The sequence below is a fragment of the Zerene cesonia genome, chromosome 1 (genome assembly GCF_012273895.1).
Source record: "Zerene cesonia ecotype Mississippi chromosome 1, Zerene_cesonia_1.1, whole genome shotgun sequence".
Taxonomy (NCBI): Eukaryota; Metazoa; Arthropoda; class Insecta; order Lepidoptera; family Pieridae; genus Zerene; species Zerene cesonia.
The window spans coordinates 2,649,456-2,662,921 of record NC_052102.1 but is presented as its reverse complement, the minus strand read 5'-3'; the positions used below and the strand labels follow the sequence as shown (position 1 = coordinate 2,662,921).

Sequence of the window (13,466 nt, the reverse complement as noted above, 5' to 3'; positions counted from 1 at the left end):
GTTTGAGTAGCCTCAATTTATTATGACTCTTCCTGACATCTATTGGCCAATAATAATACTATTAATGCAAAAGTTTGTGAGGATGGATGCATATGTATATGTGCGGCTGTTATGAAATAACACATAGGCACTTTTTATACCGGTATTCCTACGGGATACGGACTTACGCGGTTTCAACCGCGGGTCACAGCTAGTTTTAAAATTTAAACTAGGAAATACGGGACAATTATAAGCAATGCACAAGTCTTTATACATTAGTTTATTCTTTAATTGATAAATATAATTAAAAATAATTATTTATTTACATAATCCTACATCAAATCTATGTAATAGGAATGTGTTTAATTATTTTCAGAATCACGGCAACTTAAAATAAATTATTTATTAATGATTGCATTAGTTAAGTGGAAGTTGACGAATTCTCGATGAGTTTTTTTCTACATCCACCAACGAGCCTGTGTCTTCATATAGTGAAATACCACGAGCAAATGCTGATATAAGACCGAGAGCAGCCGCTGGCTTATCAGCCGGCACCATATGGCCAGCTCCACGAATCATCACTTCCGTGAGATTTCCCGCAATTTTATAGTATCTGTGGATTAAAAAAAAAATATGCCCTCAAAAATACATTGAGGATGAATTTTCTTGAACTCCGATTTAATTTAAAATAAAAAATATAATACCTACAAAATAAAATATGAATGTATATATTCTATCTAATGAGAAGGTCAAATTTAAGTTCTCGGCTCTTGTATATTTTCACCGATATAGATTGTAGAAAGACTTACTACGGAATACTATCTTATATAACCTTGCTTATACCGTAAAAATTTAGCAATATTATAACAACACATACTGAGTTAAAAACATAGGGCTATTCTGATGAATTTTTTATTAAATAATTAATTCATACTTATACTTTTTTATAATATGTAATTTTGAATTACCCAGCTAGTTGTCCGTCGTGGAACCAAGGTCGTCGGTGCGTAACACGAAACTCGGAAGTACCACTGAATGTTAACGAATCGTAGGTGTTAACTGATGGATGGTAAGCCACAATGATGTCTAAGTGGCCGCTGGAAATAAATAAGAAAAGTTAATGTTATTTTGATTTTTTGTTTAACTGAATTTTTGCATTGCGATTTTTACCGTACCGTGGCAACGCCAGACCTGTCGCATGATGATGATACCTAAGAGGCAGTCCAGGCAATCTTTTATCCTTAATAAAAGCGTGGGTAATATAGTACCTAACGTTCACATTTTATCAAATACTTTAAAAAATTGAAGTGTAAAACAAAATTACTCCTTTGTGACGGCATAATGGTGATTTTCGTGACTACTCGAATATAATGACTACTACTCAACTCTAATTAGATGAGTAAATATGTGAAAATAGTTAAATTGTTTATTTTTAATTAATATTTTTTCATCGTTCTGGCGCACCCGAAGTATTGCAGTGAGCTGCAATAACTTCTCCTTTATATTAAATAAATCGTTAAATTTTCTTCCGTAATTTCCTGGAAGGACCACTAGTCTGACATAAATCACGATATTTTTGTGTATTAATATCATCTTCCGGTCTATACAGAGAAGAGAAGGCTTAAAATCGTGTAGTAGTACGTTATTTTTAAATCACATGAAACTTATAAAACTTTTCATTTTAAATAATAGACTGATGCCAGAGAGCTATTGATTCTGCAGCTATATTAATTAATTTGCTTTCTGAATTAATACATTGTTAACATAACGTCATAATATTAATTGTCTTACTTGTAGAGCATGACCCTGTAGTTTTCAAGTAATTCCTCTAGCCAAGGTTTCGCACTACCCATGAAATCTGGCACCAGTTTTCTATACACCACATCTATCGAAGTGAAGTTGGTGTTGCCAACATGTAACGCACGTCTGACGTCATCTCTTTCTATATACTCCAGGTAGGAGCCATCTAAACTGATTGAGTCTTCAAGATAATTGTATAGGTTATTGAGTTTCGATTCCGAGAGGAAGAGCTGCAGTAAGTAGTTGTAGTACTGAAAAAAATTATTGGATAGTAAAAAAAATCCCTTTTTGCTTTGCACAGGGTTATTGTAACAGGACTATATTATCTACAGCCGAACAAATCGGTTGAGATATCTTTTTAATAAATACAACCTGTATATACACTTACCGCATAGGCCTTCAACATTTCGCCGTTGTTTATGAATTGTGTTACGGCTGTTTCGATTTGGTTCATAAAGTTTGCGACTTTGTCATCGACGAGACCCGTTTCTCTCACGAAATGACTGTATCTTTGAAGGGTGAGAGGGTCGATGAAGCCATTACCTATTGCGAGGCCCTGAAAATAACGAATATAAGAGACTTTAGAAAACAAGAACAAATAATATAGTATATTAATCATAATTCTATAAATAAAAGTATGTACCTGTACATTAATTGGTGGATCCTCCTGTCTATGCCATAAAATTTGGATTGCAAGGGAAGGAATGTGTTTACCGGCATATGATTCCCCGGTTATTGTGAGAGGAGCTTTGCGAAGCTCTGGGAATAACGTTAAAAACTGTTGAAGAGCTGTGTATAGATTTTCACCAATCTGCAAAGTATAAAGAGTCTTTTATTTGTGCAACGTCTCAAAGTTCATGAACATTAACCAGACAACCAACAGTAACCAGATTTTGTTTTGTAGTATATCGTTTAGGTATCAATTGACCCGGCCAACGAATATTATTCTGTCAGGACACCCTTACCACACAATAATTTACCATCTATTCCCACCTACCAATTTAAACTAAAACACAATACAATATACATACAAAAATAATTTTACTCAAGTGCGTATAAAGATATATTCAGGATAAGATTTATTTACCGTAGTTTGATTCGTAGCGTAGCCTCGATCGTCATCAGTAAAACTGAAACCAGTACCGACTGGATTATCGATAAACAGCAGGGAATGGTTTTTGCCCCAGGAGTACTTTATTTCTGTAAAATAAAATTTGTTAAATTTTTCTATACAGATACGATACACCAAAAAACGTACAACAAAAGAAAATATTTTTGAAGGAAGAAAGAAAGAAAAGATGTCTATAATGGCACATACACAATATTTACAAATAAATAGAAACAAAGAAGAAAGAAAAGATTTCATGATAATTTTAGCATAAACATGCGACTCGGGATCTAGGTAGCATGAAAAATTTAATATTATGTTCCGTAATTTATTGTGGGAATTAAGTACCTTCTAAACGAAAATCATCAGTGACAGAAAATGGTCCGATCTCCGTGAACAATCCATACAATGAAGATGCACCGGGTCCCCCTTGGAGCCATATTAGCCAAGGCATCTCTTCAACTGGCTGACCCATTACTGGGAAGTACCAGAAAAATAAATTTGCGTTATATTCCTTATTTACCTAAAACAAAATATAAAACATATTATGTAGAAAGGTTTTAGATTCGAGAGAAGTTAATTATAAAATAAGTACCTGTGTTTTAAAACATAAAAACAATGGAGTTTCTTCAGATCGAGGAGATTGCAACTATCATAAAAAGATGCATACAATTATGTTATACACTAGCTATGGCCCGCGGTTTCACCCACAAACTAACTCACGGGCAATAGCAAGTATTTATAAAATTCATGTATTGTTTTGATGTGTAATGAATGTTGTAAACTTTCATTGAAATCCATTCAGTACTATTTACGTGAAAGAGTAACAAACATCCGTCAATCTATAGTCACAAACTTTCGCGTATTAGTAAATTGTTTATTATCAGTGTTAATACATAAACGGAGTAATTTTTATACTATTATTACTTACTTACTAATTGATTTATTAAGAAATTTGCCTTATAAAAATAGAAAACGAAATACAATAAAAATATTATCTAATCATTAGGCAAATCAGTAAGATCACATCACACATTACTTACAGTTAGATATCCAGCGTAGCTCTCCATATCAGGTAAAATGTATTCACCGTCTACCCGAGCGGCATTTCGTGCCTCTTCCAGATTATTTGCATCAATCATTGGTGTTAAGAGGAGGGGCTCTCCCGCGTCATGAGTTGTTTTGCCCCTACCAGATCGATATGTTTCCTCCATGAAAGTCACTATCGGCTCTGGCGCCTCCCCCGGAGGCAATTCAGGTAACGAATAGGGATCTATACATATTATTGTATGCGTGTATCTGTAATATATACATAAATTTATTAATTTCATTTAAGTTTTGAACCTCATGTTTGTAGTAAGGACGGTAAAAATGTTAGGTGTAATTCTTTCTTCTTAAATATTTTGTGATAATCATCTGAATATGATTTATTTTATACAATACTAGCTGCACCCGACAAACGTTGTTCTGCCTTGCTCTTATGTTGGCCGATTCTCAGACCTACCCGATATGCACAAAACATTTCATCAAAATCGGTCAAGCCGTTTCGGAGGAGTATGGCAACGAAAACTGTGACACGAGAATTTTATATAATAGATGTTGTTTGAGTTGTTGTTCTCAATCTTATCCTTTTGTTTTAAAGACTAACATATTGTAAGAATGCCTGAGACTATAAAACAATAGGTCTATCATCCGAGGCAAATACGTTGTTTTACTGCAGTAGTTTTGCTTTTCACATTATAAACACAAAAGTCTGTTACTTAAGCTTGTATGAGCAAAATACACGTGAAATTTGGCGTGGTAAATACTGGTACGACCCGACGTCTATTTTATTATTGAATGCAAAATTCGAAGAAGTTTTGTAAGAAATATTGATTTTCACAAAATAATTTTTCGCCCATTAAATTAAAAAGCATATTGGTTGATAGGTTATTGCAAGTCCTATTAATTGAAGACAATAATGTAAGCATATTTATTTTTATTTTAAAAAGCAGTGGTGGCTCAGTGGTGAGGACCTCGGACTTCAAAATCGATAAGTCGGGGTTCGAGACCGGGCGAGCGCGCAGGAAATAAATTGATTTTTCAATTTATCTGCGCATGTAGATAACATCACCACTGCTTTAAAGGTGAAGGAAAACATCGTGAGGAAACCGGCATGTCCAAGAATTAGAAGTTCGACGGCATGTGACATCTGCCAACCCGCACTTGGCCAGCGTGGTGGATTATGGCCTGAACCCTCATAGGAGGCCTGTGTCCCAGCAGTGGGAACATATATGGGCTGATGATGATGATGATTTATTTTTAATATATTAAGCATACTTATCATAAATTAATGTATTTTGTAGTAAATATAACATAATCTAAACTTTATAAAGCATATGAATTGCTAGAATAAGGTTAATAACATAGACTTCCTAATATGACGAAACGTCTAGGATCGAAAGGCTTTGTCCTAGAATGAAGATAGGCTCTCGATGGCGCCATACCACGATATTCCCACGGTCTCAAACTTGATGTACCGGTTAATGTTTTGCTTAAAAACAAATACTCCGATAATGGAAATGTTTGGAATTTTATTATTTTTAATTACAATGTTTATAGTTTATAGTTTATTTTGCAATGACAAACGAAAATATTTTTTGTCTTTCTTTTTTAGATACTGACTGTACCTCTATAAACACTAACAGCTAGAGCATATCATAATTACATAGTGTCCTTAACTGAAAAATAAAACGTAATATGAATGTAATGTATTTTTTAAGTTTTGAAAAAAGACCAAGAAAGTTGTTAAAATCATGTTATGTATTTAATTTGAATGGCATATCCACTAAAAGGTTTCATGAGCAATCATTTAAGTGATAAATAAACTTTTGAAATACAATTCTAATCGTTTTAGTAGTAAGAAATGTTAACTTGTGAAATGTGAAGAATTTAATCGTAAATCATGCTTAATATTTATGACTTTTCTCTATTAACTGCGTTGTAATATTTTTCTGTTATATTATTTAAAGCATTCGTAGAAAATGCAAACAAATGTATTTGTTTTTGTTATAGGGACAGATTATTTTCAATTTATTTATGTCGAAATATTTCTTAATTATTATGGTTTACTATTTGGTTATTTCTGTTAATTAAAATATAATAACACATTAAAAATCATGACTTCGTACTATCATAGTTATATTTTGCATAAAATTACATACGATACGAAACTTTCACAAATAAATAGAAAGATTCCGCGTCTACCAAAATGATTTTCAAAGTCAACTAGCATTTTTAAATTCAAATTTGTCAAATATTTCGCGCCAAATGCCTTAACCCTATCGCTATGGTAACCACAACTATCATACTTACGTGAGAAAGATGAGCCATTTGAACATGGTAAACATTTCGAACTTTCGATTGAGCACTCTGAAACTATTTAGTAATCTGTGACTCTGCACTCGTGGTCGGTTCACACTGATGGGTCCGTGGTCTAGTGTCCCTGGCCCACCGCGGAATGGGCCGTAGTACTAGCGACAGGAATCTTGTATACCCCGCCGTTTCTCGTTTGTACTTGCGCCTTGAACTTGGATTTATCTCGATCATTTATACAGGGTGCTTCGATATTTATTGATGGATATTATTTTTACGATTATTTTATTATTTGTGATTATGCTTTATGAACATGGAGAGTAAAAAAAAATAGTTTATATGTGTAGATAGTAGGTATTTTTTATTGTAATTGATCAAATAATCTATACATACATTTAATGATAAAACTTTCTACGGTTGCAACATTTCATATGGTGATAGACCAATATTTGATTCAAAATATTGTATAAGATATAGATAACATTTTATTTGACTTTGTTGCTTGTAACCGGAATACAAAAAAATGTCATGAAATGATTTATCATTGGATAGGTCAAATAGATTTAGATATATAGATTTTTAAATAGGTTTTCTTGCTAAAATAAACACCTGACAACTACACCTTTAAAGTCATAAAAAATGTTACAATCCCTCGTCGATATGAAACGTCTCGAGACTGAATAAAATATATAAAAATGACCCCTCAAAATATAACAAACATCAATTGAAGACTAAGAACCAAATTTCGTTCAGCTAATGAGCTAAAAGCAAAACACGCTGTATGTGATGCGCGAACAGGTATAGGGTACCAATGACCTGTTTAGCATGAACGCGCTCCCACGCTCCCGGCTCCCGACATTCGCGCTTACGATAGATTCTTGCACGCTTTTAATGTGATTTGCTCTATATTTAGGATGTTGATAGTAAAACAAACATCGATATGCGCTACATTTGCTACGTGATACACATCTCGCCCGGCATAATGAAGCGACCGTACAAAAGCTCCTAGATAATATTTCCCACGGTCGTCGGTTTTTTCTGACCGTGTGTTTTACATTTAAATTAACGTTCCGAGTTATCGGTGCGCCTTTTGAGATATCTCAGATAGGCTGTGAAAAGGGTCCGAGGTTCTGTATTGAATATAAATCAGTTTCAAGGATGTTGTGTTTTTTTATTTAATTATACGAGCAATAAGAATTGCTAAATGCTTTATTGTACATATTGTAAGATTTAAATGATATAATCATAATTATATTTCTTAAGAATTTTAGATATTTATCACTTTAATTTAATATGATATAGCATTATATCTGACCCCGAAATTGTGGTATGAATACTAGATACTAAAACAGACCAGCAGAATAAATACAAAACGGGTAGATCAAAGAACCTCTTATTACCTACGTCTGATTATTTGTGTAAGTATTAATTATTAATAGTATAGTATTATGTTATCTGTGGTATTATGTAATGTATATAAACATAAACATTTGTATGCAGTTCGGTACACTACACGGGTAACTAGAAATACGCATTACTAGGTACCTACCGAAGTACTTACGATGTCAATCAAATAGTAAAAGGTAAAACAAGAATTTATATTTCTATTTCGATTACTACAGGAAATTTATAATAACATTCAGCTGATGGAGAGTTCGCTTAATTGAATTCGCTAATCTCAAGACCTACTGGTTTGAATTGAAAAAAAAAATGTGCTGATTGTCTATATATCATCATGCAGGAAGGATAAAACCACGAAGCGCAACAAGTTAATAAATAAAATAAATTCTAAAAATAAACCAAATACTAAGTATTAAAAAAAACAGAATCATTTTGTTATTCAAAAACGCCTTGCAAACGTGTTCCTTTTTAATTGTTGTTCATAACGTACGTGTTTAATTAAGATCCGACGTTCTACGTCCAACGCCCGTCAAGTCAAATAAAGAAAATTAATTTGTAATACCAATGTGTGTCGCAAGTAATTTGGGTTTAATTCTATGAGTCATTATTAGTTACACAACTAGCACATTAAGTTACATTATTCGTGTTACAAGAAAATGAAATTTAACAATTAAATTATAATATTTGTATTAACCACCTCTATATATATTTATTCAGGATCATAACAAATGATTAATATTTCATGCCATGCACGAGTGGGCTCTTTATTTAATTCACTAAACGTCACCAATAAGTAGTGACTTTCGCTCAATATGTTCGATATTATGATTGATTAAAACTGTTCAGTGAATAACAGAATTATCTTCACAGTTCATTATGAGTTTACTTTCGATCGGAAATACTGGAATGAATCAGTTGATTTCACGCCATTATGAAGGTAGTCCCGTTGTTCAGTGTTCTTATATTATTCTGGTTTGTAATCACATTGCCTATTTTATGTTAATTACTATAATCATTATTGTAATTAAATGGTACCTACGTTTGCCACAGTTCTCCCGTATCAGCATCTAAAGACTCGTTTGACAAATTCTATTTCTAATTAAGTTATTCAATAATTTTACACAAATATTTGTTACATTCACGCGGTTCTAATGACTAATCGAATGTTTATAATGATGCTTGTTATTACGTTATGGTGATCCTTCGAATCCGTAGTAATATCTAGCCTTATTACAGTTTCAATTATATTCGTCCCAATGATATCCAAAATTGTACTACAGGTTTTAATTACATTCACTATAGGCTTTTAAGCTAACAATGACATCAATTAAATCTAAAGAAGTTTTTATACCAATACCCTAGTTATAAAATTCTCCAGTTTTCTCTTTATGTGTGTCCCTACTTTTAACATTATTTTAACAAATGCTTTGTCAACAATAGAAGCTATTTGGGTGTGCCATTGTAAGTGATTACTACAAAATTCTATGTTTCAGCATAACGTTTCGCATCTCAATCACATCAGAAAACGTATACACAGATTGTTTACGTCTTACACCATATATTAGAAATGGCAGCGTTAATATTGCTCAAAACTTAGCGGAGGTAGATTCCTCTAAATTCATGAATATAACGAGTTACGCTGGCTTCATAACTGTGAACGATGAATACGATAGCAATCTGTTCTTTTGGTTCTTTCCTAAGCCACAGATGAGTACCACCCCCTTGATTATCTGGCTGCAAGGCGGACCAGGTTATTCATCTCTGAAAGGCTTGTTCGATATTATGGGACCATTTGAAGTGGAGGGTGATAAAGGTAATGTTAAATTTTACACTTAATCGGTTTTTATAGATGTTACTTAACTTTTATTAGACTGTATAATGCGGCTTTTTAATGATTGTATATGGATTTTTAATGGTAATTCAAATTTGGCCTTTGGTATGTAATTCAAAGAAAGCAAACGCAGCGCACATATAATTTTTTGAACATTGAAATTTGAAACTTCTTACTTGCTTCTTAAAAAAAATGTAATCTCAATACTTTGATTCCACATTGTTTTTGAATCTACTGTTTCCAACGTCCATAAGTAGCTTATGTCTTATTCTACTATATAGTTAACAACATTACTACCAAATATCTTCAAAATCTTTTCTGCAGTTTTCCCGTTAAAGAGAAACAAATCTATACCTATACATATATCCCAGACATTCATGCAAATTATTTCAGTAATTCAGAGACCAATAACTTGGGCTTCGGATTATTCCCTGCTGTTTCTGGATCAACCTGTGGGTGCTGGGTACAGTTTTACACAGAACGATCGTGGATATACGGATAACGAAGATGATGTAAGGATTCACATAATTGTTATGCGATAAGTTGTATTATATTCCATTAGCTGAAGTAAATATATTTGGTGTTTTATACCAATTAAGTTGAAATCTTTCTGAGGTCTGTAAAAATCTTATTAATTTTATTTTATTATAAGCTATAAGAGAAAGACAAGATTTAGGCTATTATTATTATGGCTTTTGTTTTCTCTTTGACGTATACCTTTTGTTTCTGAAAGTATGCCCTATGAAGGCTTATAATAATTAATTTATGCAATATTATAGTGCTGAATTACATATGTGGCAAATAGTGATGAAAATTAATATCACCCTTTAAACTCTTCATTTTGCTCACTCTTCATTTTGCAACAATTTTGATTTTTGCGGAATCTTGACGGCAGATTGAACGATTGTTATATTTAATACATAGATTTTAACAAAACATTTTAAAAATTTTAATTTTTATATGATCTAATAGGTGGGGGAACAGATGCATGAATTTCTAGTACAATTTTTGGAATTATTCCCCGAGTTGAAGGAAGCACCGTTATTCATAGCGGGAGAATCATACGCCGGGAAATACGTCCCTGCTTTAGCTATTCAAATCCACCGCCGAAAAGATAAACATCCTATTAACTTACGAGTAAGTAAATGTATACCTTGCTCTTATATATTTAGCACTAAAAGGGCAGTTTAATAGAAGCTAGTGTATGTTGCAAAAGAGGTGTTTTTTTATTTATTTTCAGTCTCACGTAGTTATTCCTTCCAATATTTGTAGTAACATAAATTGAAATGAAATGTCATTAGTTTGAATATTTTAAAGTTTTATCATTTAATTGCTGTATACATAAATCTTGTTTTATAGGGCATTGCCATCGGAAACGGATTAATAGACCCGCTTAGTATGATGCATTATAGCGAATTTTCTAGAATACTTGGACTGTTAGACGATACACAGGTGGAGGTTTTGAAAATCATTGAACAAGATACAGTTCAGGCTATCCAAGAGGAGCGAATGCTTGATGCAGCTTTGGTAAGTGATTTTTTATATGTTACGATTCACATTATTTACAGGAAACAATGGATTACAAAGTTATAAAATGAAACCTTTTGTTTCAAGTTATGAAATTGTATAAGTTTCATACGGGAAAAACAAACTAAAAAATAATTTATTCAGTTTGTTTTCAACCGACGTCCCGAAAACGAAGGAGGGTCTCAATTCAACGGGTATCTTTTTCTTTTTGTTCTTTTATTCTTCGATATATGCTGTTCCAATCGTCAAACTTCTTTTTGTATTTGATAGGACATTGTTCCCATTTGGTCCCATTTTAGAATTTGTGTCCTTTTTTCTGCACAATTAATCAGCAACTATCGGTTTAAACAAAACAATACAAACGATTAAGGCTTTAATAGCTATTAAGGTTTCAACCGCGTAAGTCCGTATCCCGTAGGAATATCGGGATAAAAAGTTGCCTTAATGTTATTCCAGCTATCTACGTACCAAATTTCATTGCAATCGGTTCAGTAGTTTTGCGTGAAAGAGCAACAAACACTCATCCTTACAAACTTTGGCGTTTATAATATTAGTGGATTAGGATTATAATACCAAATTTACTGCGAACATAACATTCTATTATACTTCATTTTTATTAATCATTTATAGGGTTTCAATAAAACTCTAGAGTACATTAAAAAACACAGTGGCGTGAGTTTCTATAACTTCAACATGGACCAAGGGGGCGGGGCACCAGCGTTCGAAGCGTTTGTCAATCGAGCTGATGTAAGAGAGGCGATACATGTGGGAAACGCTTCGTACCACCTGAATAATCAACTGGTGTACCAGAAGATGCAGCCGGACATGATGAATACTACGAAGCCGTTTGTTGAAGAGCTGTTAGAACATTATGGAGTTATGTGCTATAGGTAAAATCTGTGTAAAACTAATATAGTATTATCTTATGTACTAATACTTACAGAATATCGTGACAGTTTTGTTATTTGAAAAAATTATGAAATATATAAACAACTAGCTGTTTGTCCCGGTTTCATCCTTGGTATAGCCTATGTCACTCAGTGTAATTGCAACTTTGTAATTATGACAGAATTTTTTAAATCAGTCCAACCATTCACGGGTGATGGCGTGACCAAGGGAAACAGGGATTCATTTATATAAATATAGCTTTGTATTGATTCTAAGACGAACAAGATTTTGAATACGCATTTCGAAATTTATCTTATATTCAGTATTCTAACTTTACAAGACTTTTTATTTTCGTTCACCCACTAACAACTCCGATGAAAAACCTATTTACCTACATATTAGAATGAAGACTTATAATTTGGGCAGCTAATATGTTAAGTACATGCTCTAAAACCATAACAATTAATATAAGTAATGAAATCAATAACCATTTTCTCCAGTGGTCAATTGGATGTTATCCTGCCGTACGGTTTATCAAGGAATTTGTACTCCAAATTGAACTGGTCTCGTCGTCCTGAATATATAAAAGCCTCGCGCCGCCGGCTGCGGAACGCAACAGACGGTACAATCGTGGCGTAAGTATTATTTGATCTCATGTCAAAGATAATTCGATAATCATATTTTTTATTGATTAACTCAATAGAAAATTTTAACTGAATTGCATAGGAAAGATGTTTTTATGTAAATAGCTAAAAACTGTATAATAGACAAGCATTACTAAATCTTGCACTCTAATAAAATATTTACGTGGTGAATATTAAGTTACTTCCTTAAGAAATAAACCAATTTGGCTCGCAAAAAAAATATTGCAGTATTTTCCAATGTAACTGGCAATACCAAAGGAAAAAATGTTGTCACTTAAAAAAATACATGCAGACATACATATTTATATCATAACATATTTCAGTTTTATATACAAGAATTATAAATAATTAATGATCTATTGGTATTATTTTCAAGATACAAGAAAAGCGGAGGCAATTTCGCAGAGGTATTGATAAGGAGAGCTGGTCACATGGTGCCCGAAGAACAGCCTGATGTCGCCAAGTTCATTATTGATAGATTCATAGAAGAATATAAATAATATTAAATTAACAGCGTTTTATTTATGTCACACACCAAATAAGATCAATCTATTTGATCAGTCAAAACGATAAAAACAAATTCATATATCACCAGAACAGGACTAGTTTTTGTTTATATCTTACAAAAGATGGAAGCGTTTATTACAGCATGCGTTACTCAAGACAAACTAAATCCTATCTAAATTATATAATATATCCTTTTCAAAATTTATATTTCCTGTATCCAAAGGTTGCCTGGAAGAAATCGCTTCAAAGAGATAAGGCCGCCAGATTTTACAGTAGATATTGTTTGTTGGTTTTTGTTAACTGTATGTGTATTGTACAATAAAGTGGTAATAAATAAATAAATAAATAAAAATCCTACTTTTCTACTTCCTATACAATATTTCAAACGAGAATGTTTGTAAGAATGTGTAGATGTTTGTAAATCTTT

At 32.6% G+C, this 13,466-nt stretch overlaps 2 protein-coding genes across 2 annotated transcripts; one reads left to right on the top strand and one right to left on the bottom strand.

Moving 5' to 3' along the window:
* Positions 1 to 283: 283 nt before the first annotated feature.
* On the bottom strand, positions 284 to 6,433 carry LOC119830341 (venom serine carboxypeptidase-like). Its single transcript, XM_038353318.1, has 9 exons — positions 6,242 to 6,433; positions 3,931 to 4,186; positions 3,236 to 3,410; positions 2,867 to 2,979; positions 2,423 to 2,590; positions 2,168 to 2,335; positions 1,771 to 2,030; positions 948 to 1,076; positions 284 to 592 (listed from the first exon to the last, which is right to left on the bottom strand). Exons 1-9 carry the CDS (start codon positions 6,274 to 6,276, stop codon positions 397 to 399), a joined length of 1,500 nt encoding a protein of 499 aa, XP_038209246.1. The 5' UTR covers positions 6,277 to 6,433; the 3' UTR covers positions 284 to 396.
* A 2,096-nt stretch (positions 6,434 to 8,529) lies between these two features.
* LOC119830356 (venom serine carboxypeptidase-like) lies at positions 8,530 to 13,032 on the top strand. Its single transcript, XM_038353343.1, has 8 exons — positions 8,530 to 8,614; positions 9,136 to 9,455; positions 9,867 to 9,985; positions 10,446 to 10,610; positions 10,833 to 11,000; positions 11,631 to 11,890; positions 12,389 to 12,523; positions 12,909 to 13,032. The coding sequence occupies exons 1-8, from the start codon at positions 8,574 to 8,576 to the stop codon at positions 13,030 to 13,032; spliced, it is 1,332 nt and encodes a 443-aa protein (XP_038209271.1). The 5' UTR covers positions 8,530 to 8,573.
* Positions 13,033 to 13,466: the final 434 nt, after the last annotated feature.